The 26,281-nt window shown below is 36.5% G+C and overlaps 6 protein-coding genes across 6 annotated transcripts; 4 read left to right on the top strand and 2 right to left on the bottom strand.

The window, feature by feature from the left end:
- The first annotated feature begins 1,637 nt into the window (after positions 1–1,637).
- Positions 1,638–3,294, top strand: LOC125201923. Its single transcript, XM_048100220.1, has 4 exons — positions 1,638–1,925; positions 1,996–2,311; positions 2,722–2,835; positions 2,920–3,294. The coding sequence occupies exons 1-4, from the start codon at positions 1,776–1,778 to the stop codon at positions 3,048–3,050; spliced, it is 711 nt and encodes a 236-aa protein (XP_047956177.1). The 5' UTR covers positions 1,638–1,775; the 3' UTR covers positions 3,051–3,294.
- A 4,980-nt stretch (positions 3,295–8,274) lies between these two features.
- LOC125224068 (7-deoxyloganetic acid glucosyltransferase-like) lies at positions 8,275–10,342 on the top strand. The gene is made up of 2 exons (XM_048127417.1): positions 8,275–8,769; positions 9,453–10,342. The coding sequence occupies exons 1-2, from the start codon at positions 8,298–8,300 to the stop codon at positions 10,340–10,342; spliced, it is 1,362 nt and encodes a 453-aa protein (XP_047983374.1). The 5' UTR covers positions 8,275–8,297.
- Positions 10,308–12,927, bottom strand: LOC125201070 (7-deoxyloganetic acid glucosyl transferase-like). The gene is made up of 2 exons (XM_048098967.1): positions 12,366–12,927; positions 10,308–11,336 (listed from the first exon to the last, which is right to left on the bottom strand). Exons 1-2 carry the CDS (start codon positions 12,847–12,849, stop codon positions 10,411–10,413), a joined length of 1,410 nt encoding a protein of 469 aa, XP_047954924.1. The 5' UTR covers positions 12,850–12,927; the 3' UTR covers positions 10,308–10,410.
- Positions 12,928–14,816: 1,889 nt separating this feature from the next.
- LOC125224060 (exopolygalacturonase-like) lies at positions 14,817–16,215 on the bottom strand. The gene is made up of 3 exons (XM_048127407.1): positions 16,160–16,215; positions 15,754–16,054; positions 14,817–15,389 (listed from the first exon to the last, which is right to left on the bottom strand). The coding sequence occupies exons 1-3, from the start codon at positions 16,213–16,215 to the stop codon at positions 14,817–14,819; spliced, it is 930 nt and encodes a 309-aa protein (XP_047983364.1).
- Positions 16,216–21,600: 5,385 nt separating this feature from the next.
- On the top strand, positions 21,601–23,817 carry LOC125201339 (stearoyl-[acyl-carrier-protein] 9-desaturase, chloroplastic-like). Its single transcript, XM_048099404.1, has 3 exons — positions 21,601–21,739; positions 22,342–22,816; positions 23,162–23,817. Exons 1-3 carry the CDS (start codon positions 21,612–21,614, stop codon positions 23,720–23,722), a joined length of 1,164 nt encoding a protein of 387 aa, XP_047955361.1. The 5' UTR covers positions 21,601–21,611; the 3' UTR covers positions 23,723–23,817.
- Positions 23,818–24,516: 699 nt separating this feature from the next.
- Positions 24,517–25,659, top strand: LOC125224049 (disease resistance protein RGA2-like). The gene has a single exon (XM_048127394.1). The coding sequence runs from the start codon at positions 24,517–24,519 to the stop codon at positions 25,657–25,659; it is 1,143 nt and encodes a 380-aa protein (XP_047983351.1).
- Positions 25,660–26,281: the final 622 nt, after the last annotated feature.

Raw genomic sequence — 26,281 nt, 5'->3', positions numbered from 1 at the left:
TAATAGAAAGTGAGTTGAAAAAGTTGGTGGGATGTGGGTCCTACTTTTAAAGTATTTGTTTTATAATAAAATGTGAGTAGGAATGAGTTAGTGGAATATGAGGTCCACTACCAAAAATGATAAAAGTGAAATGAGTAAATTTATGTGGGACGGACTAAAATGGAATACTGAGTAAGATTATGTGAGACGAGGGAGTATTTTCTAAATTTCCTTAAGATTAAAGGAGTATTATTAGTTTATTGTAAAATTTAAAAAATATAATCAAATTCTGCATATCAATTAAAAATCTTCATATAAATTATTAAATTATTAATATACTCAAATTTTATATCTAAAATTTTTATTTATTCTAATTTTACAATTAATCAAAATTTAAGCGATAACAAAAATCAATAACTATTTACATGGCTATCAGATTCAACTAAAACGATTTCTTAACATAACTAAATACTTCCTTCGTCCCCTAAATCATTTTCGTCAATTCTACAAAGTTTGTCGCACTTGAAATCTTACTAAAAATAGACATTAAATACACTCTCAATCTTCTTAATATAGCTTATTCCACTATACACCATCATTTTATATAAAGTCAAATAATTTCTTAAAACTCGTGTCGAATCAAATTGAGACAAACTTTAGGGAACAGAGGGAGTATCATTTTGTTGCGTGCAATGTAATGCTATTTTAGTGTTGCGTGCAGTGTAATGCTATTTTAGTTGACGTTTGTAACGTCACATTTTATTTTCAAACTATAATATCACCGAAATCTCGATTCAATAGAAAATCTGAACAAATTAATAATTCGAAAATCTACAAAAAGAAAATTTAAAAGTACTTGCAAAATCAAAATTTGGGCAATGTGTAATAAATATAGAGGCAAATTCCCTTTTTATATCAAGGAAAATTGCCTTACACTGATCTTGCCAAATCCAGGTCTATTTGATAACTCTAAAAGTCAGTTAAAAAGTAGTAGTAAAATTCAAATTGGTTCACTATTATTTCGTGACGATTTTGTTTCGATTCGATGAATTAAGTCTAATACGACAATCGTGAATATACACGGAAGTCGTCATGTAACCGTAAACGATGCTTTCCGTTCGTAAAATAGTGTCGTCTAGTTAAAAAAGACATAAACAGCGCACTACATTACACGTCAGACGCAAATTCAAATTGGTTCACAATTATCCTGTGACGGTTTTGATTCGATGAATTGAGTCTAATACGACAATCATGAACATACACGGAAGTCGTTACGTAACCGTGCTTTCCGTTCGTAAAATAGTGTCGTCTAGTGAAAAAAGACATAAATAACGCACTACATTACACGTCAGACGCAAATTCAAATTGGTTCACAATTATCCCGTGACGATTTTGATTCGATGAATTAAGTCTAATACGACAATCATGAACATACACGGAAGTCGTCACGTAACCGTACTTTCCATTCGTAAAACAGTGTCGTCTAGCTAAAAAACACATGAACAGCGCACTAGATTACACGTTAGACGCACACAATATTTTCTATAATTTTAAAACCAACCATGGACCCTAGTTTCTATTCCTAATTTGATTTTATTAGTGATTGATACACCCATCAACTCCAAAATCACACTTTTGATTTTTGAAATTTGTCTCAAATCCAATATCCCCTCTCTTCTTTTCAAACATTCCTCTCCAACTCCACTTTTCTCTCTCCTCACTCTGCCACCATTTTATATCTCCCTTCCTCCCTCAGCAACTGCTCACACATCTCCCAATTCCCAAATCCCTCTCTCATGAAAATGGCCGATGATGATGCTGTGGAAGGAGCAGGCTACTGGCTCCCCTCTGAGTTTCTCACAGACGACGATTTCGTCGTCGACAAAGAGAATTCCGACTCCAAACGCTTCTTCCCCACTGAATTCCCCTGCAATTTTCAAATTCAGGTAACTTTCCTTTTTCTCCTTCATTCAATTTTACTAATTTCTAATAATCTCTGTTATTTTCACCCTTCAGTCAAAAAACGACGCCGTTGTCGATCTCGATCTCGCCGGCGAAATCGCGAAGCTGAACCTGAACCTGAACCCTTCCCCGCCGCCAAATGCATCGATTGCTAAAACGGGGAGCCTCTTTCCTCCCCAATTCGGAAACATTGGCCCGAAGGCAGGGCGAGGAGGAGGAGGAGCGTGGGCCCGAAATCGAGGCGCGGTGGCTCAAGGAGGCGCCGCTGCGGCTAAAAAGGCGTGCGCTGGAACAGGAGTGTTTTTGCCTCGCCGGTACGACCTCGCCGCTGTCAATTCTCACCCGGCCGCAGCCCCTCGCCGGAGTCCAGGTTTTTCCCCCAATTCAATTTTCCCTCCATTTTTTCTTCTTCTTAACTGCTTCAGTTTTCAATTTTCTTTATTTATGCGGTATTTATCGAATTATTATAAAAAAAATGATTTGGATATATTGTGCAAATTTAGTGCCACATAGTGTATCTAGCAAATGACTATTGTAAAGAATATTTTTTCTGTGATTAACCAATTTGAATCTGAACCACTATATTTTTACCTCATGATGATGCAAAATTTTGCTTCACTTAGTGCTAGTTAAATGTAATTGCACCCGATGCGTTTGCGTTTAGGAATGTCAGTGTAGCCCGATCGAGAATTTATTAAATTCTAGCCTAATTATTATAGTGCACAATTGATTTAATATTGCAAGTGAAATGTAATTTTATTTTGTTTTCTATGTGTTCAGCTTATCCCTATCAAGGTAGAGAAGCCGCTCAAATCCACACCAAGCCTCTACCGTCTCGTTTCGTCGAGAACGAAACCAAGCCTCTGCCTCCGCCCAAGATCGCCTCGGATCATTGTATGTTTGGATGCTTTAAACAATTCCCAAAATTCCTTTTTAACTTGTTGCTAACATTTGAAGATTAATTGGTCTTATTTGCAGATTCGGCTGTGGCTCGAAGGCGTGACTTGGTGCTGCGGCTACGTCAGCAACGCAGCCAGACTCCGGTGGCGGAAGGGTCACAGATGATTGGGTGCGACCATCTGCGCCTCCCGGTGGAGTGGACTTACTGATGGATGTTACTCCCTAGTTTTTACCTTTGTTTTTTACCAAGTATAATGTGATGATCAAGTGTGTGTAAAGTAGGTAATAAGCAGATTATAAAAATGTAGGGAAGATTTGAATTGGAGTAGAAATGTCAAATGGGAGGTCAGAGGTGGTGTTGGTTTGGTTGGTTTTTCTTAAATACAGTAACATTTTTTTGTGGACAAGGGCCATTTGTTTGTTTGATAGTAGTAATAATTTTTTGAATGCAAATTTGATGATATTGCTAATGAATAATGACATAAATTCGCGTTAATGTGATGCCCGGACAATTAAACGACGTCACGTTTGAGTTTAAGAAATTGAAAATTATAGCACAAATTTGGTCGAATGGAAAAATTGAGAATTTTTTACACTTTATAATTAGTCTTTCAATTTTTAAAGGGCAAAGAAATCTAAGTTTAATGATATTATAGACAATTAATTCATTTTCAAATTCTTATATGCATATTCCTCGTTCCATAAAAATATGAGTAATGTGTACAGCACAAAATTAAGATAAAATTAGTAAAACAAGAGAGATGAGGAGGATGACATGGTAAAGTAAGAGAGATAAGGAGAATGGTACTTAAAATATTGTTAGTGGAAAGTGAGACCTACACTATTAAATTGTTATCTATCTAAAAATGGAATGCACATATTTTTATGGGACGAACGAAAATGAAAAATGCACATATTTTTATGGGACGGAGAGAGTTTGATTTAAGAAAATGATGTTTTAAAGGGTATGTGAAGAGTAGTTTTTAATCAAATTGATTATGTACATTCACAATTTAAATATGCATAGTAAAGATGAGCAAGGTTAAATACTACCTACTTCCACCAAAACTAGATTGAATTTAAACATGGAAATACATGTAATTTTATAATATAAACCCATAATCTGCAAACACTATTTTTTCATCACATATCTCTTCCTCTGTTACTTTACTAATTGACCATTAAAACTCGTGCTTTTTATATCTATTTTTTGTGAACGAATGTAGTATTATTCTTCACTTATAGTATAATACTACTACGTCCGTCAAACAAAATTTTTTGAAATGATATAGATTTTGATGCATAATTGGTCTAGTAAGAGATGAAAAGAAAAAATAGTTAAAATAAGAAAGAGAAACTGAAAAGTAATAGTAGAAATAATGTTACTGGATTGTATGTTACCCGTTCTTAAACAATCGAAAGTTAATTTTTTTTTTAATTTTTAAGGTACAATTCAAAATGGATATAGTGTTTATTTTTAAGTGACTAACTTAGTATGTACGGAAATTGATCAAAATTAGTTTAATCATTCAAAATTAAATAATACCATTACATGAAATTTTAGAAAAAAGCCAACCAATCTCATGGATATCATACAAATCAATTACTACTATCTCGAATAGAAACCCTAGCTTCGAAAGAGTATAGTGTTTGCTTAAAGAATAGGGCGATGTAGACAGAATTGATAGAGACATACAGCGAAACACTGTACACTTAATCAAAGTGACGTCGTTTTGTCTTCAATAATAAAACAAATTAATTATCGTTTGTTTCAGAATCGAATTTTGGCGGCTTCTTTTTCAGATTTCAAAGTTGAGAGAGTGGGAAACATTTTCGGTATTTGTAGATGCTTTATCTTTCTTGACTAATCTTTCCCCACATCTAATTAAATTATGGCTAATCAAATCCACGTCTCAACTCTAAAATTTCAGCTTAAAATATCTAAGAATTATATTTTAAATTTCACTCATAATACCAATAAATTGCTCTTAATATCGTTCACAACTTAGAGTAATTTATCTTAAAATATTTAAGAATATTACTTCCTCCGTCTCAGATAATTTGTCTCATTTTTTTATATTTCGGTCCATCCCATATTTGTCAAATTTCACTTTTACCATTTTTAGTAGTGGATCTTATATTACAGTGACTCATTCTTACTCACATTTTATCATAAAACTAATACTACCTCCGTCCCACTAGAAATGAAACGTTTTCCTTTTTGGATTGCCCCATTAAAATTGAAACGTTTCTTAAAATAGAAATAATTTATCTCTACTTTTATCTCTCTCTTACTTTACTCTGTCTTCTTTAACTCACAAAACAACACTATATAAAATCTTGTGTCGAAAAGTAAACGTTTCATATTTATTGGGATGGAGGGAGTATATAAAAGTAGGACTCACGTTACACTAACTTTTTCAACTCACTTTTCATTACATTTCTTAAAATCTGCGTCCGGTCAAAGTGGGACGAATTATCCAGGACGGAGGAAGTATCTCGTAATTTATGTTTTTCAATGGAATCAAACCACGTAATGACAAATGACATTATAGTTATAAAAAAGGTAAATTAATCAGTTTTATAAGAAAGTTATGCGAGTCAATTATTTGCCGTACAAGGTTTGCGTCTTTTTGGACCATCTTTCGTTTGATTAGCATAGCAATAAAATAAATAAACGAACATTGCCATTAAAGAAATAGATTACCAACTCCAAGCTACAATTAGAGTCAAAATTAAGGTCCACCGTAGACTAACAACTCAATTACACCAATTTTTTTTTTCATAAAACTTTGTTATACTACTATTTAATTTTTCTTCATAGTGGCGGATTTAGAAGGGCGACATCAAACGCTCAAAATGATCTATCTCCTTGATTTGCATGAAAAAAAGACATAAAACGACACCATGTTATAATTTTCTTAATTTACATTATGAAATTACAAGTTAGTACCATTTTTCGCTATAAATCATTTCAACTCTGATATGACTCTCCATAAAAATAATTATATTTTGAATTAGCCACTATTGTTGTTATTGGAGCTCAAAGTTGAAAGCTTAGACATTTCATTTGTCTTTTTTTTGCTAGAATTAGGTCATCATGATCGTTTAACACATTTCATGTAATTGAACTAGTGTTTGCAAAGTAAGATTTGGTAGAATTCTAATGATTCAAAATTATAGGATTTGTTAGCCTAATAGTTATAGTTAATGACCGATTTGTGATGTAAGAAATTGGGAAAGTTGGAAGGGTGTTTTCTTTTTCATCATTTTTAGGTTTAATAGACAAAATGTCTATATAAATATGGTTACCTTTGTTGACATATTCTTATCGAGTTATTAGTAATATTTTTGTTGACACAACTTTGCCTAAAAAATGATTAGTATCTCAAAATGCCTCGAAAATTTACGAGTTGCGAAACACTATAAGAAATCAAACTATTTCGATTTCTTATAGTTTCGTAACTCGTGTCCAAATTTTATAATATTGCCAAATACTAGACTTTTAAAGTGTCTAGGGTTGGGCCCGGCCCAGCCCGGCCCAGCCCTATTTTACCATGTTTGATTTTTATAAACTTGTTTTTTTAAGAACTTAGGCAATGAGTGTAAGTTTACAATCTGGGCCTAATTTTTATCTTTGGGCCTAATGGTTGTACATTACATGAATATATTAAGCTAGTTATGAAGAATTGGAAAGCATAGGCCCATTTTACTAGTTAATATTAATACAATTATAAAGATTTGGTTGGTACGTAATTACGTAAATGAATCTATTTACTTAGTTTTATGGTTTGATATACAGAGACATGAATTTATGAGTTAATTACAATGAATTATAGTATATAGATGCACGAAAACAATTCATTTTGATATATTGAAAACTATGTATAGTACTCTCTCCATCCGCAAAATGTCGTCTATGTCATTAGACTCGACGCGGTTTTAAGAAATATGAAGAAAAGTGAGTGGAAAAAGTTAGTGGAATGTAGGTCTCACATTTATATATTGCTTTTATACAATTGAATGTGAGTGTGATGAGTTAGTGGAAAGTGGAGACCATTTACCAAAGATGGAAAAAAAAGCAAAGTGGACGACATTTTGCGGATGGACCGAAATGATAAAACTGGACAACATTTCATGAACGGAGAGAGTACACGTTAGCTTTAACGAACATTTTCAAATAAATTGAAAAACATATTTATTATTAATTATGTCCATAAAGGGTAAAAGAGGTAAAAATATAAGTTATTTTTTTGTTTTTTTCTTTTTTATGTTTGTGACCACTAATACACATTCTTCCATTGCAACACTCAATTTCCCATTATAGTGAATGATAGTGTTATAGGAAAAACAAAAGTCGAAATCGTGCTACATTTGATATCCCAAATTTCCAATCCACATATTTGGAAAGTTTATTATGAACACGCTTTCCTAATATAATCTTCTCTCCACTTTACAACACAACTTTCAAACATTTGCCAAATATAAAACTCCTGTCCACTTTACTAACAATTTTCTAACATATCCATTTATGAATTTTTTTTCAAACATACCCATTTATTCAACTATACATAACCTTTTATAATTTTCATAACTTTTTCATAGCTTGCAAGACACGTCGAGGACAACCCATAGTCAAAGGATAATTTTCTTCGTCAAATCAAATTACTAAAATAATAATTCTACCATATTTTACTTAGACAGTTAAGACTTTCACTTCACCACGACACGACAGTACTATTAGTCTATCACAAATGTCTCATGAAATTTCCTTTAATATTATTCTATTCTTATGAAGTTAACAAAATATCATTTTATTTGAATTTTTATACAGAAGAATTTATTATCATATGAAATCATGGTAAGATTGTTTTCTAAAAATTTATAACTGAAAAATTTGAACCAAACTCCTATATATCAAGGATTTTTACTGCACACACTACAAAACCGGGTTATAGCGTTAGCAATATCCGCATATCATCGCTAAATACCAAGCCCATACTCGATATGTGCTCGGTATTGCGACGAGTGCCATACCGAGCACTACAAGCATTGGTGGCGCTAGTAAAGAGGAGGGATGGGGATGGTCCCACAACATTCATGAAAAAAAAAATCTAGGAGTATTTTTGTAATTTCAGTGAATATTAACAAATTTAATACTCCCTCTTTGCAAATTAAACTAGTTTTCATTAACAATATTTTTTTGTGATTTTTCAAATTCGAATTGATTCGAATATCTACGTTTCTACTTTCATCTCAATCTGACGACATTTCTGTCACCTGTTGTGCTGTTGCAGTTGTCTTTCTTGCGTCACTGAATCTCAATTTATTTATTTGTGGGCCCATCGTCAAAATCCTACCAAACCTCACTTAACCACCAAACATTATAAATATGTACAAACCTCAAACATGAATCCAAACACCAAACTCCTACAAAACAAAAGAAGCAAACCAACATGTCCAAACCTCACATACTAATCTTCCCGGCGCCGGCGCAGGGCCACATAACCTCCATGCTCAACCTCGCCGAGCTCCTCTGCGCCACCGCCTCCTTCCGCGTCACCTTCCTCGTCCCCGCCTACATCCACCGCCGCCTCTCCCAACACTCCAACGCCGCCTCACGCCTCAGCCGCCTCCACCCGATCCCCAACGACCGCCCCCACGAGGACATCCGCCCCGGCTCCTTCGACGTCAAGGACTGGCTCGATTCCTTCCGTTCAACAGCGCTGCCGTCTCTCAGAGAGCTCCTCGCCGACGATGAAGATCCTATTGATTGTGTGATCAGCGATGGGATCTTGAGCTTCGTGCTTGAAGCTGCGGGGGAAGCTGGCGTTCCTGTTTTTTACATGAGGACTTTGAGTGCTTGTGCATTTTGGGTTTACTTCTGCTTGCCTCATCTCATCCAATCGCAGGAGCTTCCCTTTGATTGTAAGTTTTATGGCTTAGTTTTGTTGAAATATATAATGAGGTTTTAATTTTTTGGAAATTGGTATGATTCCAAATCATGGGGAAATTGCCCTTCCGATCACCAAGTTTAGTCAAAATCTGGTGTATCCCATAATGTTTGAAATCCCGCTAATTAAATCACGAAGTTTCAATTTTTCTAGTTTATGCCATGAATCGAATTTTAGGTGTAATCTTTGTTGCGTAGACTGAGATTCAAAGATGGAATGATATTTAAATCACAAAAATATGCGTATATAATCCAAGATGCTTGGCCTTAAAGTTAGATTGAGATTTCAAGATGGAGTTCAATATAGAGATGCAAATATTCCACCTAAAATTCGACACATGAGAAAAATTGAAACTTCGTGATTAAATTAGCGGATTTTAAACTTTGTGGGATAGATCTGATTTTGGCCAAACTTGGTGATTTAAAGGACTATTTACCCTTAAATTATTGACCGGTGAAATTTGGACTCATGCAAAATTAAAAAGTATTTTTATGTGTTTTTTTTCTAACAAATAGAAATGGTTGAAAATTGAAATAATGTGGATATAATTTGCATATTTTACATACAATTAACGACGAGTTAATTAATTATTTAACCTGTATACTAATTATCACCGATCTTTTATGTTGTTCAAACTGAGATTGGTAAAATGTGCAGGTGATGACTTGGACTTGCCCATGGTTAACCTAAGAGGAATGGAGGGCGTTCTCCGCCGCCGCGATCTCCCGAGCTGCTGCCGCCACGGGTTGGACTCGAGGTCTATGCAGACAATCATGCACCAGACGGTTCAAACCCCTCGAGCCAGAGGGCTCATACTCAACACATTCGACCGCCTCGAAGCCCCCACGCTCGACCTGATCCGAACCCGAATCCCGAACCTCTACGCCGTCGGGCCGCTCCACGCCCACCTCCGAACCCGGCTCACCGCCACGTCGAATTCATCGTCCACCACTCTCTGGGAAGAGGACAAGACCTGCCTGAAATGGCTGGACGAGCAGCCCGAGAACTCGGTCGTCTACGTCAGCTTCGGGAGCATCGTGCGCGTCACGGCCGAGGCGCGGACGGAGTTCTGGCACGGCCTCGTCAACAGCGGGAAGCGCTTCCTGTGGGTCGTGCGGCCCGACTCCGGCGGGACGGAGGTCGCGGAGGGCGGGAGGGGGCGCGTGGTGGGGTGGGCCCCGCAGGAGGCGGTCCTGGCCCACCCCGCCGTCGGCGGGTTCGTGACGCACTGCGGGTGGAACTCGACTCTGGAGAGCGTGGCCGCGGGCGTGCCTATGGTGTGCTGGCCGCACTTCGGCGACCAGCAGGTGAATAGTAGGTTCGTCGACGATGTTTGGGGGATCGGGCGAGATATGAAGGATCGTTGCGATAGGGTCGTGGTCGAGAAGATGGTGAGGGACGTGATGGAGGATCGAAGCGGCGAGTTCCGGCGGAGGGCAGGGGTTTTGGCGAAAGCTGCTCGAGAGAGCGTGGTTGAAGGAGGAACGTCATACTATGATCTGGATCGTTTGATTCGGGATATTCGAGATTTATGCAATACAGCATAAATCTCGAAGAAATATTATTGACTATAAATTTATTAATAAAGTTCTTACCATAGTTTGATACACATTAGTCACACAACACTCTTAGCTTTTATGTCTTGAATAAGCCGTTCCAAGTGAGAGGAGGACGATCCACCTTCACCGAGAGACGTTTTAGCCGAACATGCCATCTGAGCTGCGTTTCGTTGAAACTCGTCTTTCCTAACCTCCATAAGATTCCTCACAGTCTTCTCGATCACACTCCGATCACAAGTATCTTTCATGTCGAAGCCAAGCTTCCACTCCTCCTCGACCAGCCGGCTATTGACCTGCTGGTCGAGGAAATAAGGCCAGCATATCATCGGAACTCCTTCGTACACACTCTCGAGCGTGGAGTTCCACCCACTATGCGTCAAGAACCCTCCAACGGCCGGATGAGCCAACACCTCCTCCTGAGGAGCCCAGTTGACAATGCACCCCCTCTCTTTACTCCCTTGTAACAGTTCCATCGGGACCTGGCCCTCTCCGGCCACGGAATCCTGCCTTATAACCCACAGAAATCTCTGACCACTATTCACCAAACCATGCCAAAACTCCATCAGTTGATCCTTGGTCACTGTAGCTAGGCTCCCGAAGCTCACGTAGAGCACGGACTTGGGAGGCTGATCGTCGAGCCACACCAAGCAGAACCGGTCTTCCTCCCATAGGCTGTTGGAGAAGTCGGGTAGTGATGTGCCAGTGGCGGCTAGTTTGGCCTTGAGATGCGCGTGGAGTGGCCCGATGGTGTAGATGTTTGGGCAGACGCCACGCATCTGAGAGAGTATTGGGGATTCGAGTTCCTCGAATGTGTTTAGTATGAGACCGGTGGCTCGGGGATTGTTAGTGGATTCACACTTGTATAGTTCGATGTTTGGATCAGCTACGTTGCCTGAGCGACAGAAGCTTGGAAGGTCGCGACGCCTGAGATATCGTTCCATGCCCGGCACACTCTTTACCATTACATCCAAATCATCATCTCCTACAATGACAAAATATATATGAAGAAATTGAACTAATTGAGTTAGAACCAAATCATATATCTTCAACCTTGCATTCTCTGCTTAATACAGGGTTAGATTAAACTGAACTTGTTTGATCATCTTTAACTATTCAATATTTCAATCAAATATTTATCAAATGTTTGTCTTCTATTTTGTCAACACAAAGTAAGCGCCTCAGAATTATCCTAAAGACAACATGTGGCCTACAAGTATATGAAGTGACATTACAATAAATAGACAAAATTAACAAACTTCTTCACAAAACAAGAAAGAGAGAGTTTGTTTTGTCTTATGTCATCTCATTTGTTTCATTAAGGTGATTACAATAAATTGACAAAAAAACCCAACCTTTTCACAAAATCTCAATTCACTTGTTTCATTAACACCATCACTCTATGTTTGAACCATTCTCATTAATTTCAAATCAAATTGAACACACCAAAATCCCAATCTAAAGCGCCAAGATCTTAACCACAAATCCACAAAACACAAACCAAATTAAATAAAAATGAAATCTTTTCCATATTCATCACCACAAACCAAACTAAATCACAATCAAGACCACATTTTTAAAGTGAGATCAGTAATTGACAAAAACTAAACTTTTTCACAGAGTTTGCTTGATATGACAAGTACATTTCTTGATTTCATTGGCAAACCATCATAACTACTTACTTTCCCAATCAAATTCAACACAACAAAAGTCTCAATTCAAACTTCAAATCACAATCAAGACCACATTTTTGAAGTGAGATCACAATTAATTGACAAAAAACAAGCTTTTCACAAACAAAGTATGAGAGAGAGATTAAATCTATGTCTACAAATTTCATCTCACTATATGACAAGTACATTTCTTGATTTCATTGCCAAATTATAACAGTTTCCCAATCAAATTGAACACAACAAAACTCTCAATTCAAACCTCAATTCACAAAACCCACAAACCAAATCTCATAAAAATGAAATCTTTTCCAAATTCATCACCCAAAAATGCAAAATTGAACCTGTAAAAGGAAGCTCCCCAGACTGAATTAGCTGAGGAAGACGAAAGAACACCCAAAGGCAAGCAGCACTGATAGTCCTAACAATAAACAAAGGAATCCCAACCTCCTCCGCCACATCCAGAGGAAACCCTAATCCCCCATCCGCAATCACACACGAAATCCCGCCGCTCTGCAGCAATTCCTTGAAGAGAGGCTTGGTGTGGACCTTCATGGACTCGAAAACCTCCAAGAATTTGTCGCCGCGGGGGTGATTCTCCGGCAGTCCGTCGGAGATCGCCTGGAGGCGGAAGCCGGGGTGGGAGCGGAAGCGGGATTGGACGTTGGAGTAGCGGCGGAGGCGGGCGTCGATGTGGTCGGTGACGAGGAAGGTGACGTGGAGGCCGCCGAGGCAGAGGAGCTCCGAGAGCTTGAGCATCGAGTTCACGGGGCCCTGCAGGGGGAGGGGGAAGATCAGCACGCGCGGCGGCGGCGGTGCTAGGGCCATCGGGAAATGGAATTAGGTGAGCGAGAGTTGAGATTTTTATTGTCGGAATTTGGTGGTGGCGATGTTTTCGGTGGGATGTGTTTATTATTGGCCACTTTGGATAAACTTTATTAGTGGGTTTGTCCGTATTTGAATTATTTTTTTTATTTTAAATTGTTACTCCCTCTCTTTCGTTATAGTTGAGTCGGAACTTTTGGCCACGCAATTTTAAAAATGAATATTGGGTGTGTTAAATAAATAGATAAAAAAGTAAGAGAGAGGAAAAGACAGAGAGAATAAAATACAAAGTGAATAAAGTAAAGAGAATAAAATATAAAATGAATAAAGTAAGAAAGAAAGAAAAAATATCAAATATGAAAATGACTCAACTATGAAGAAACTTCCTGAAACGGTAAAAAAATTATCAAATATGGAAATGACTCACCTATAAAGTAAAACAAAGGTATGTTTTAATTTACATTATTAATATTCACAAAATTCTTCTCTTAATGTTAGTTATTTTTCTTGCTAGTCACTTTTTAATTTTTTATTTAAAAAATTAAATAGTTACATAATTGAAGACGCCTAAATAATTACGAATAATTTTTCCTTCTAAACTCGATTTCATGGCAATTTTCTTGAATAAAGATGTCTAAAAATTATCCAAAGAATATTACTTCCTCCGTTTCCTCCGTCCCCGATTAAGTGTCACACTTTGACTGAGCACGGATTTTAAGAAATGTAAAGAAAAGTTGGTTGAAAAAGTTAGTGAAATGTGAGACCCACTTTTTTATATTGGTTTTATAATAAAATATGAATGAAGTGAGTTAGTGGAATGTGAGACCTACTTATCATTTATGGTAAAAATGAAGTGTGATTCTTAATTAGGGACGGACCGAAATGAAAATGTGTAACTCTTAATCGGGGACGGAGGGAGTATGAAATTGCAAATCATTAATATTATTTATTAATATGTGGGAGTAATGGTTACTCCCTCCGTCCACAAATAAGAGTCCCGTTTTTCCATTTTTGTCTGTCCACGAATAAGAGTCCCGGTTCATAATTACCATAAATGGTAAAGACCCCACATTCTACTAACTCATTCCACTCACATATCATTTAAAACTAATATATATAAGTGGGACCCCTATTCCACTAATTTTCTTCCACCCATTTTTCTTAACATTTCTTAAAACTCTCGTCATTTAGAAATGAGACTCTTAATCGTGTACGGAGGGAGTATTCATCTTCTAATTATTGTACTACTTGGGAGTATGTCACTTGATGTCCCTACAGCTCATACTGGAGCTATGTCCGGCTACAATGATGTTGACCCCGAAAAATACTCCCACCGTATTAAAGAAAACATTTGAAACGGCATGAATTTTAATGGATTTTGTAAAGTAAGTGAGAAGAATTGGTAAAGTAAGAGAGAGGAAGAGAAAAAGTAGTGAAAGTAAAGTTAGTGGATTGTGGGATCCATGTCCTAAAATAGAAAGATTCTAAAGTTTCTATTTTTAAAGAACGGCCCAAAATGAAAATAGTTGCTATTTTTATAAAATGGAGTGAGTATCTCATAACTATAAAGTGTTCCCCCAGTAAAATTCATGGCTTCGCCGTTGCATGAAGAAGTCTCTAGCAACGTCGATTCTTTGGAGAATCAACTCGCAAGTTTGAATCCGTAGATTCATTTATTAAGATTTAATTATTCGTGTAGAGAAGAGGTAAAGATAGAGAGTTTAGTAAAATAGTTGTAATATTATTTCTCTCATTCAAAGATTACACTTGTATTTGTAGGGCTAGAAAGAGATATCCTATTTCCAAGTACAAACAGAAGGAATTTGGTTATCTCCAATAAACTTAACATTAGTTCTATAGCAAAGTGCAGTAGTTGGTTTCCCTTTAAAGGTCAAGTTAACTCCTCTCAACTCTATGCCGCTGCAAGGATGCCATTTGCTGCAATCAATCTTCACCCCGACTTCCGTATTCTAGCTACCACGAACGTCGATGAATTTCACACCTCTTATTTTAATACTCGAATCATCACCACCCTCACATTTCGAGTCTGGGCAATAATGTTGATCGATGATGATCGGATTGTACACGTTATTTAATGTAATGTTCTTGAAAGTGACATCGGAAACAAGGCCCGGTGGAGAAGGTCCAAATGTCTTGATTCTCAGCGCGTTATCGGTGTCTTTGAAATTGCAATCGGTTACCCTAATTGAACGGACTTCCTGCTCGTCCTTATACCTCCCGAGGCTCCCGATGCTGATGCCGTGGCCTGGCCCGCAATTTACGCCTGTGACGTTCATGTTGGTTACTCCATCTCCTATGGAGATGCAGTCGTCTCCAGTGGCGAGGTTTCCACCGAAGATTCTGATGTTATCGGATTTTCCCAGGTGGATGCCGTCAGTGTTGGGGCTGTCGGCCGGAGCTGTGGCGTGGACGTTGTTGAAGGTTACATCATTGCAGTTGTTGACGGTAAAGTGGTACCTTTTGCTGTTGATGGAATGGATGTTTTCAATGTTCACTTTGTAGACACGCTCCAATTTTAATGACTGCAAATTAGGGTTAGGGTTAGGGTTAGGGTTAGGGTTAGGTCATTAATGTGTATTATACATATAAATTCATTTTTACTATAAATAATAAACGGTCTTATATGACACTAACTTATTGACAAAGAAACTCATATTCTATCAATTTTTTTCCACACACCCTCCTTTACATTTCTTAAAACGCATGCCCCGTAACTGGGACTATTAAAGTTGGACGCCAGGACTAATTATCATATAAAGAACTTTGAGCGGATTTACACTTTGACCAGATCGAAACGGGAGTAGCATTGGAAGTTAGTAGTGTTACATTAGAATATATGATAGCATAGAAGTGACATTGGAAATTCATTGAGTTGGTTTGGCTTACAGTTATAATGGGGGCTTGCTTGGTCTGCCAATAGGAGTCTCCATTTCCATTTAAGGTACCGGTGCCGGATATCGAGAGGTCATCGACCCGACGAAACTTGATCCAATAATCCATTCTGGGAGTAGGAACTTCGGGAGCAATTATGGTTCCATCTAGTACAAAATTGGTTTTGCCAATGCATGGTCCTAAAAATTCAACATCACTTAATTGATAATCTCCTTTTGGAACACTTAGTGTGCCTCCATCAGTTGCACAAGCTTTCTTCCATGCTTCTAAAAAAGCCTGCACCAAAATCAGAACCCTAAATTAAAAGAAAATAATCAAGCATGCAATAAATTATGTATCATGTCATGAAATCCCATACGGACACAATCCATTAGAATGGTCTATATTTCTCATTTAATACATGTCACCTAAATCTGAAGCAACATAAAACAATCTCCCAAAGCCAATAGATAGCATGTGTCCAATAGGATAAATATGTCTCGTAGATCTGCCGGGTTTGAACAATGACCCGTCATGAAAAGTTATATACCAATCTGCAATTGATTTGGTTATCTATTACTCCCCCTGTCCCGCTTAAGATGACATGTTTTCCTTTTTAGTTTGTCCCAACTAAGATGACACATTTCCTTTTTTGGTAATTTTCTCTCTCCAATTAATACACTCAACCACTTTTTCTCACTCCTATTAAAATATCCATCTTTCTTTATCTCTCTACTTTAATACTTACACTCACCTTCTCTCTCCAATTAAACACTTTAACAAATAACTCCTAAAATCCCGTGCCGGCTAAGCAATGTGTCATCTTAATCGGGACGGAGGGAGTATATTACAATGAATTGTTTAGTCAATATTTTTAACAAACGTATAAGTATTCATTGTCTATTAAATAGTTGTCTATCTAGTAATAACACTAACAAAAAATTGCAAATAAATTAATTTTTTTGAAATAAGATGATAAATATTTGAATAATCTCATATATTTCTATGACATGAGCTCGTGGGATCAAACAACGTTGAATCCGTTGTTAATTTATGTGGCAAAATGGCATTATATCTATGATACCTCTTTGCTAGATTGAGAAACTGGGAATATGTTGCCTTGGCAATGGACATGAAGAGAGCTCCAAATGAATAGAAGAGAGAAAGTAACAATGCTTTGACACATGCAGTTTGAATCCATTGATGAAATAATATTGGTGATGATATGAACTGATAATAGAGACTCCTCTATTTATATCAACAAGATGAAATAATGCATTAAAGTGATAACTTATATTTTTTAACACACTATTCCAAATTTTATTTGTGGAATGCTGATTAATAAATTAGTGGCTCTTCTAGCCAATTTTAGAAAAAATAAATCAACGTCGTCCATAATTTTCAAATTGTTTTAACTATTTAGCACACAGTTTCGATTATATACTTTCTTCTTTCCACTTTAATTAACAGGTTGCCATAAGGAGTTTTATCTTTACTTTGGAAGAGAGAATTATGAGATATTATATATAAACATGTGAAAATGCAAGCATTTGTTGACCTATTCTGTAACGATGATGCTCCCTTTAGTGTAGTTAAATTTAGTTAAAATAACTAATTTATGTAAAAAATTGGCTTGCACGGAGTCAAATACTTATATTTATTGTTGGTCTTACTGGAAAATAAATAGTGAAGGCAAGAAACAAAAATTGAAATGTCAAACGAAATCATATATGCAATCCATTCCCTCACCGACCCATCAAGAGAATTGAGTTAGCACTTTTCTCCCTATAAATAAAATAAAATGAAAATAGTAATGAAGGAAATGGTACGCTAGGAAAAATGGGATGACATATTTTCCACCATTTACTTTAATTTAATTTAAATATTATACTCTCTACATCCAAAAAAAATAGTCTCATTTATGGGCGACATGTGTTTTAATGAGAAATTTATTATAGTAAAAGAGAAAGAGAAAAAATAGATAAAATAAGAGAGATATGGAGAAAAAGTAGGTACAGTATGTGAGAGAGGGGAAAAAGTGGGTGAAGTATGAGAGAGACTTTCCATTTATAAAAATTAGATTATTTTTTGTGGATATTCCGAAATGGCAAAATGAGACTATTTTTCGTGGATGGACGGAGTTTATACGAGAAAACAATTCACCACACGTATCGGGTTAAGGACATATTTCAGTTGGGCAGAAATTAAATAGAGCCCAGGTCTTAAACTATTTGCTTGGGCCGATGAGAAATTGAAATGGCATGGCCCATTTCTGGATTTGATTGGTTTGGGCTCTTTATTTATTTAATTAGTTTTAATTTAATTTGATAATAGCCCAAAAATAGTTCCTTGAGCTAATTTTTAAATTATATCACTGAGCCCAGATAAATTAATTATCCCCGTAGCTAAATCTTCAGATTTAATTAGTTAATTAATAATTAATTACCGATGAATTTTTATTTTAAATTGTTGGACTCAAGTAAGAAATTAATTTTCGGATTAATTTAAAGAAGAAGGACCGAATGTAAAATATTTTGATTTATTTAAGGAATTATTCTTCGATTAATTTACAAAAGAATAAAATGTGATTTTCGAGATGATAAACCCCGGCAAGAATAAAATAAAGTACTTTATAGATAACTTCTCCGAATAATGAAATCCATCAATTTAATGCGAGAATGAGAAAATCCCTTGTTTCGACATTGGGTTTTGGAAAGTTAATCTTGGATTAGTTTTTAAATTTATTCTTCAATTTAAGTAAAACGTAAAGCTAAAAGTAAGTAATGTTGATAAATGGGGAATGATTTTCGAAAACTTTGGTAAGCAAAAAAGGTGGGGTTTCCTATTCAACACATTATTGTGATAAATTTATTAAATAAGTTAGATTTGTTTTTTACTCAAATGATATTGTTTGACAGAAATGCGATGATGTCGACCAATGGCGGATCCAGGGATTAATAATCGTGGGGTCGAATTAAACAAGATACTCTCTCTATCCCACTACAAGTGAGGCGTTTCTTTCCGGCCGTTGTTTTGTGAAGATGATAATAACTAGTTAGAGTGGAAAGAAAGTAAAGTAAGAGAGAGAATAATATCGGAGTTCAATTTTTCCATTGTATTAAATATATTTATGCAAAAATACATAAAATATAAATATTACAATCTTAAGTTATGCGGTATAGTTTACTTTTCCGAATAACGATTCAAATTTTTTTCATTGGGAATAATTGCAAACACCCCCTTCTCATTCTTTACAATCAAAATATTATTCAACTAGTCATCTTTTATCTTATTTCACAGCTTTAACTTCACAAATTTTATTATCGAAAACAATCCTTCAACATATATTGTGTTGTCTTATGGTATAAAGTAAGACTAATTTAATCGATTGAAAAACCAAATAAGGAGTATAAAAGTAAGATAACACGATCAATTCTCGAAAAAATTAATATTTATATTCTATCTTGAATAATTTATCACATGCTATAACATTTTGAATTTAGTCTAATTAAGGATAAGGCAAATAAAACAATTAAATCAATAATAATAATAAAAATGCTTTATGAATACTCCTTATTAGGCGTTAAAGAATAGGCAGTATGCCACATAAATACTACTACCTCCATCCTCTAAATATTGACATACTTTGACCCGGTACGAGTTTTAAAAAATGTAATAGAAAGTAAGTTGAAAAAGTTGTGGGACGTGGATCTTACTTTTAAAGTATTAGTTTTATAGTAATAAAATGTGAGTATGAATGAGTTAGTGGAGTATAGGATCCACTATCAAAATTGGTAAAAAATAAAGTGTGTCAAACTTTTAGGGACGGATGTAAATAGTAAACTGTGTCAAATTTCAGGGACGGAGGTAGTATTTTGTATTCTCGTGTAGGGATGTCAATCGGGCTAACCCGTTCGGGTTCGGGCCAGCTCACTCGGGTCGCCGGGCTATTTGGGTGCGGGCCATTCGGGTTATGAATTTTTCGGGTCATAAATTTTCAACCCTAACCCTAACCCTAACCCGTCGGGTTTTGGGCTAACCCATCGGGCTATTCGGGCCTAAAAGTTTTCGAAAATAATCTCTTGTATCAAAATTTTCTTCTATAAAATGATTTTAAATTTTAGATAATTTTTTCTTTTTAGTTTAGAATCATATAAAATCTTCTAATTTTCATAGTTTTCTTCAATAATACTTGAAAAGAAGCCTTTCATCTCAATCAACTACAATACAAATAAAAGCTTGTGTTCATGTCATTATTATGACATTGTTCGTAACTAATTCTTTTTGAAAATTAGAAATCATATCTTACATGAATCATTATTAAAATGATAAATATATTAATATTTTGATGGGTTAGTTTTTAATTTTGTCTTGATTGGCTTTGGTGGTGGTAAGACACTAGTGGCAGATGATGAGACGGTGCAATAATGAGTTGAGATAGAACTTGAAAGCTGATATTGTGGGATTGAGTGAAAAAGTGTAGAATGAAGATTGAATAAGACTAATGATTGTGTAGAATGAAGATTGAAGATTCAAAAATATAAAAAAAATCTTAAAACTTAATATTTTATAATTAAAACTCACAACCCACCGGGCCGACCCGCAACCCGTTCGGGCCAACCCGTTTAACCCGCCAACTCATTCGGGCCAACCCGTTTAGCCCGTTTTGTATTCGGGTAATAAAATTGCAACCCTAACCCGCTCATATTACCGGGTTGTTGGGACCGGCCCACAAGTTTCGGGTTGAATTGACGTCCCTAATCGCACTATAGGGTGCCGGCCACTAGTTTGTTGGTAATAAGCCACTTCATCAATAAAGAGTTGATGAGATCTATCGAAAAATTAATAGTAAATGGAAAAATTAATATTAAACGGCATGTAATTATAGCAAATATTGTCACACTATTTAATAATCAATTGACGAGATCCTAGATATACGGTATCCCCATGATTTATAATATAGCTATTATTATGTGGAATATAAGATTAGATGCGATCCTCGATTTCTTGAACAATATTCTCATCATTTTGTAGTGGAGGTCACATTTTTATTTTTAGCTTTTTATATCATTTTGTAGTGGAGGTCACATTTTTATTTTTAGCTTTTCTTAAAAGATATCACATTTTTTTATAGAAAATTTTTTCGCTTACAATAATATAATCATGCTATTCCATTTTTCTTTTTCAATTAACACATAAAACAAAAACTTTTAAAATTTTGTGTCATTACCTAGCTACTACACTACTCCCTTCATTCTCTTATAGTTAAGGTGAAACTTTTGGCACGGAGTTTAAGAAAAGAATGTTGAGTGTGTTGAATAAATAGATTAAAAGGTAAGAAAGAGAAAAAAAAAGGTAAAGTAAGAAAGAAAAAAAATTACTATATATGGAACGACTCAACTATGATGAAATTTTTTGAAATGGAAAAATGACTCAACTATGATAGAATGAAAGAAATATCTATTATGGAGACAATAGTATCAAGCTTAACGTTAATAGAAAAAAGTCTTGGAAAAATTTAGATATATATATTTAGGAATAAAAGTGAACTTTAGTCATAAAAATATATACATGAGAAATTGGTTTTGATTTCTTATTTATGTTGAATTTATATTTACAAGAACAAAAGTTTTTCGCTTTGGAGGAAAATAATAACAAACTAAACTATCTCATTAAAGGGGAGAAAGTGTATTTATTAATATCAATAAACCTAGATTACTAGTGCATAAAGGGCAATTTGGTCATTTACTCACATATTTTATACACACACGTAAACATGAGAATAAAATGATCATCAAATAAAGTCAAAAAACAAACAAGCCCTGTACAAAATCTATCTCTCCACACAAAATTCTATTTGCAAAGGAAGGAGAATGGCAATGAAGGTGAATGTACTTAACTTTGAATCAAGAAAATGCCCCGCTTTCGCTCTTCCTTCCGCCGTCGGCAGCTGCAGATATCCTAAATTCTTCGTGGCTTCCACTCTTCCTTCTCGTTCAAAGTAAGTTGTGATTTTTTTTTAATATAAAACAAGGGTTAGTGTTATAGTTTTACTCCCTCGATCCGAGAATAGGAGTCCATTTTCACTATTTCGGTCTGTCCATCAATAAGAGTCATATTTCACATTTACCATATTCACAATCCACTCACCTTTAATTAGAAAACAAATATGATACGTACATCCACAAAAAATAATCTTGTTTTTCAATTTATAGTAGCTTTCTTTTTACTGAGATAACTAATACTCCCTCCATTCCAGATAATTTGGGGCACTTTGACCCGATACGAGTTTTAAGAAATTTAATGGAAAGTGAGTTGAAAAAGTTGGTGGGATGTGGGTCCTACTTTTAAAGTATTAGTTTTATAATAAAATGTGAGTAGGAATGAATTAGTGGAATATGGGGTCTACTACCAAAAATAGTAAAAGTGAAATGAGACAAGTTATGTGGGACGGCCTGAAATGGAATACTTGTTCAAATTATCTAGGACGGAGGGAGTACTGTTTTTCAACAGTGGAATATGAATAAAATGTGGGTGAGATAAAGTTAGTGGTGTGTAGAGTCCATTATCAGGTCTATTAAAAATGAAACATTTGCTTTTCAGACCAGCCAGGGAGGCGCGTGTTCAAGTCACACACTCAATGCCCCCTCACAAAATCGAGATCCTCAAATCCATAGAAGGCTGGGCTCATGACAACATCCTGGTTCACCTCAAACCTGTGGAGAAATGTTGGCAGCCTCAGGATTTCTTGCCTGATCCGGCCTCCGATGGATTCCATGACCAGATGAAGGAACTGAGAGAGAGGGCTAAGGAGATTCCCGATGATTATTTTGTTGTTCTAGTCGGGAATATGATCACTGAGGAAGCCCTCCCGACGTACCAGACAATGCTGAACACCATGGATGGGATGAGGGATAAGACGGGGACGGACGCAACTCCTTGGGCGATCTGGGCGAGGGCGTGGACTGCCGAGGAGAATAGACATGGAGACCTTCTGAATAAGTATCTTTATCTTTCCGGGAGAGTCGACATGAAGCAAGTCGAGAAGACTATCCAGTATCTGATTGGGTCCGGAATGGTAATTACATTATTTTCCCATTTTCTCCGTCCGTGAAATGTTGTCCAGTTTTACCATTTTGGTCAGTCCGTGAAAAATTGTCCATTTTGCTTTATTTCTATTTTTGGTAAATGGACTCCAATTTCCACTAACTCTTTACACTCACGTTCTATAACAAAACTAATACTAATAAATGTGGGACCATAATTCCACTAACTTTTTCAAACCACACGCACAAGTTAAACAATTTTTGCTATTTTAAAAGAAAATTTAAAACTCACAATGAGATTATAAATGGCGGGCGGAGTGAGTATTGGATAGTGACATAAGATTGTGTGAGATGGTCTTACACAAAACTTTTTGCAGGACCCTGGGGTAGAAAACAACCCATACCTCGGATCCATCTACACATCTTTCCAAGAAAGGGCTACGTTCGTGGCCCACGGAAACACGGCCCGACAAGCCACGGAGCATGGTGACATCAAGTTGGCTCAGATATGCGGCACCATTGCCGCGGATGAGAAACGCCACGAAACTGCATACACCAAGATAGCTGAGAAGCTGTTCGAGGTCGACCCTGACGCAACTATGCTGGCTTTCGCCCACATGATGAAAAAGAAAATCTCCATGCCCGCACACTTGATGTACGATGGTCGCGATGACAACCTCTTCCACCACTTCTCGGCTGTTGGCCAGCGCCTTGGCGTCTACACGGCAGGAGACTACGCAGACATCCTAGAGCACTTGGTTGCGCGATGGAAGGTTGAAAATATAACTGGGCTATCCGCAGAGGGGCAAGAAGCTCAAGACTACGTCTGCAATTTGTCTCCGAGAATCAGACGTCTCGGGGAGAGAGCTCGAGAGATGGCAAAGCAGGCGCCAAAGGTCCCGTTCAGCTGGATATACGACACACAAGTGCAACTCTGAGATGGAAGTATTACATGAGAAGATTCAATTGTTTGCACCTTATGAATAATCAACATGTTGATGTTGTCAAAACTGTGTGCCATTTTCAAGTATGATATTCCACGTCATTAACTTGAAAATCCATGTCATTTCGTATAAAATGTTGCATATATAGTTCCGTTTTTCTCATCTCACTTCATCAATCATCAGTTAACATTTTTTCATCTGCTAAGAGCATTCACAATAGGGCGGATATCCGGCGGACTAGCCAAAAACACCTCCTTCCATGTTACTAGGACATCCCACTGCACTGCCACATCACTAGGACATCCCACTACACAATAGTGGACAAGCACTAGGACATCCCTTATTGTGGATGCTCTAAGACCTTTCCATATTCAGAATATCCAATTTCCTTTACATGCATCCAAAACATAACCATAAGTAGCACATAATTGATCACACTGCGTATAGAATATGCTACTCCAAAATTGTAACTTACCATAAGTAGCACATATTACACCTATAATGCATGTAAATCAGTAGCATTATCCATTCCGTATACTACAATTTTCGATCCTTTAATGAAGAAATTTAAAAAAAAATAAGTTGTCGGCAAGAATTAAAATAACAGTAGTATGAAAATGCAAGCAAAGTATCTTGAATGGAAGGCTACACGTAAAGTGTAAAGTGTAAACTATACTGCAGCTCACCACAATTATTCTTATCACTTTTGATTGCATCTCTCTCATTCTGTCTGTACCAATTCATCCATTTCTCTTTGACTCTTTCTGAATCAGTTACAAACTCAAACAATGGAAGGAGAAGCTGTCGCCGCCGTCATTAAAGTTTTAGTCCAAAACCTCATCGACCAATCCAAGAAAGAGATCTCACTAATCCGAGGTCTCGACAAAGAAGCAGCAAAGCTAGCTGGGAGTTTAGATACAATCCAGCAATTGTTGAACGATGCTGAGAGCCGTACCATTCCCGGTGGGGCTGCCAAAAGCTGGCTGAGGAAGCTCGAAAATGTGGCGTTTGATGCTGACAACGTTTTGGATGAACTCAAAAATCATTCTCTCTCTAAACAAATCAAGTCTATCAAGTCCATGAAAGAAAAGGTACTCTCATGCTTCTCATCCTTCACTCATATTGCCCATCCCAGAAATATATCTCTTAAAATCCAAGAAATCAATGAGAATTTGGAGTATGTTCGAAAAGAGGGAGCCGAGCTTGGCCTCAAAGAGAGGCTTGGCAACAATGTGCCAAAATTGCCTCATGCTGCTTTTGAAACTGATTCCTTCTCACATGATCCAATTTTCATTGGAAGAGATGAGTTGGTATCGGATATAGTTGAGATTATTAACACTAGTACCACAACTGATGAACGTGTAGTTTCTATCTTTGCCATCGTGGGAATGGGAGGATTGGGGAAGACAACCTTGACTAGGAATGTCTTCCATCATCCAAATATAAAAACTCTATTTGGATCACATATTTGGGTGCATGTTTCTCAAATTTTTGATCCAATCACTCTTTTCAAGAAAATCCTCAAATGCTTAACTTCTACTGATAAAGTTGAAGTTGAGAGTAGGGAAGATATTATGAAAAAGCTTCAAGAAGCTTTGAAAGACAAAACATATCTTCTAATTCTTGACGATGTTTGGAATCAAGATCGTCGCAAATGGGATGATTTTATCAATTCATTGGTTGGTGTTACTTCTACCAAGAGGAATGCAATTGTTATTACCACTAGAAATATGGAAGTCGCTTCAACTATGCAATCACTTCATACACCTGAGCTCAAAGGATTATCACATGAAGATTGTTGGTCAATAATCCAAGCAAAAACTTTTGGAAAAGAGGATATTCCAACAAAGTTTGAGGCCATAGGGAAGAAGATTGCCAAGATGTCAAGGTTTGCCATTAGCGGCCAATGTAGTTGGTGGAGCACTATGTAATAAATCACAAGAAGAATGGCTCTTGATCGAAGAGAAATGGCTTTCTCATGATGAAGGGGATCATATCACAAAGATACTGAAGTTGAGCTTTGATAATTTGTCTCTACCGTCACTCGAAAAGTGTTTTGCATATTGTTCGCTTTTTCGTAAAGGTCGCAAAATCAAAAGTCAGGAACTGATTGAGTATTAGATGGCAGAAGGATTTCTTGAAGCTAATGGAAACAGTGAGATGGAGTGCTTGGGCGACAAATTTATGAAAGTTCTTCTGCACAACTCTCTACTACAAGTTGCAGAAAGAGATGATTATGGAAATGTAGAGAGTTGTGTGATGCACGATCTTGTGCATGATTTTGCATGTTCAATTTCAGGTTCCTCTAATAAAACTGAAGGACGGAGCCGAGTGAGATACATGAATCATGATGAAGAAAGTCGTATTCCAAAAGAAGTGGCAAAATATTTGCGTACATTATTGTTCGAGGGACACATTTATCATAACAAATTTGCAGATTTCGAGCGTCTACATGCTGTATTTCTTGCATATGAGTGGTGTACTAAGTTGCCAAGTTCGATAAGGAAGTTGATACATTTAAGGAAACTTGATATTTCGTCGACTCGTGTAAAA

Source organism: Salvia hispanica, chromosome 1 (genome assembly GCF_023119035.1).
Source record: "Salvia hispanica cultivar TCC Black 2014 chromosome 1, UniMelb_Shisp_WGS_1.0, whole genome shotgun sequence".
NCBI lineage: Eukaryota > Viridiplantae > Streptophyta > Magnoliopsida > Lamiales > Lamiaceae > Salvia > Salvia hispanica.
Note: the sequence above shows the minus strand (reverse complement) of the source record. Positions and strands in the feature narration are given on the sequence as shown.

Excerpts from the sequence above, each read along its gene's own strand:
- LOC125201339 (XM_048099404.1), top strand. The coding sequence starts at position 21,612 with ATGGCAATGAAGGTGAATGTACTTAACTTTGAATCAAGAAAATGCCCC. Across the intron at positions 21,740-22,341 it reads ACTCTTCCTTCTCGTTCAAA|ACCAGCCAGGGAGGCGCGTG; the intron begins GTAAGTTGTGAT and ends TTTGCTTTTCAG. Across the intron at positions 22,817-23,161 it reads ATCTGATTGGGTCCGGAATG|GACCCTGGGGTAGAAAACAA; the intron begins GTAATTACATTA and ends AACTTTTTGCAG.
- LOC125224060 (XM_048127407.1), bottom strand. The coding sequence starts at position 16,215 with ATGCTATCTATTGGCTTTGGGAGATTGTTTTATGTTGCTTCAGATTTA. Across the intron at positions 16,055-16,159 it reads GCTTCAGATTTAGGTGACAT|GGTTCTGATTTTGGTGCAGG; the intron begins GTATTAAATGAG and ends CTTTTAATTTAG. Across the intron at positions 15,390-15,753 it reads AGCAAGCCCCCATTATAACT|TCATTAAAATTGGAGCGTGT; the intron begins GTAAGCCAAACC and ends CCTAATTTGCAG.
- LOC125224049 (XM_048127394.1), top strand. The coding sequence starts at position 24,517 with ATGGAAGGAGAAGCTGTCGCCGCCGTCATTAAAGTTTTAGTCCAAAAC.
- LOC125201070 (XM_048098967.1), bottom strand. The coding sequence starts at position 12,849 with ATGGCCCTAGCACCGCCGCCGCCGCGCGTGCTGATCTTCCCCCTCCCC. Across the intron at positions 11,337-12,365 it reads TGGGGAGCTTCCTTTTACAG|GAGATGATGATTTGGATGTA; the intron begins GTTCAATTTTGC and ends TTGTCATTGTAG.
- LOC125201923 (XM_048100220.1), top strand. The coding sequence starts at position 1,776 with ATGAAAATGGCCGATGATGATGCTGTGGAAGGAGCAGGCTACTGGCTC. Across the intron at positions 2,312-2,721 it reads AGCCCCTCGCCGGAGTCCAG|CTTATCCCTATCAAGGTAGA; the intron begins GTTTTTCCCCCA and ends CTATGTGTTCAG. Across the intron at positions 2,836-2,919 it reads CAAGATCGCCTCGGATCATT|ATTCGGCTGTGGCTCGAAGG; the intron begins GTATGTTTGGAT and ends TCTTATTTGCAG.
- LOC125224068 (XM_048127417.1), top strand. The coding sequence starts at position 8,298 with ATGTCCAAACCTCACATACTAATCTTCCCGGCGCCGGCGCAGGGCCAC. Across the intron at positions 8,770-9,452 it reads GCAGGAGCTTCCCTTTGATT|GTGATGACTTGGACTTGCCC; the intron begins GTAAGTTTTATG and ends TAAAATGTGCAG.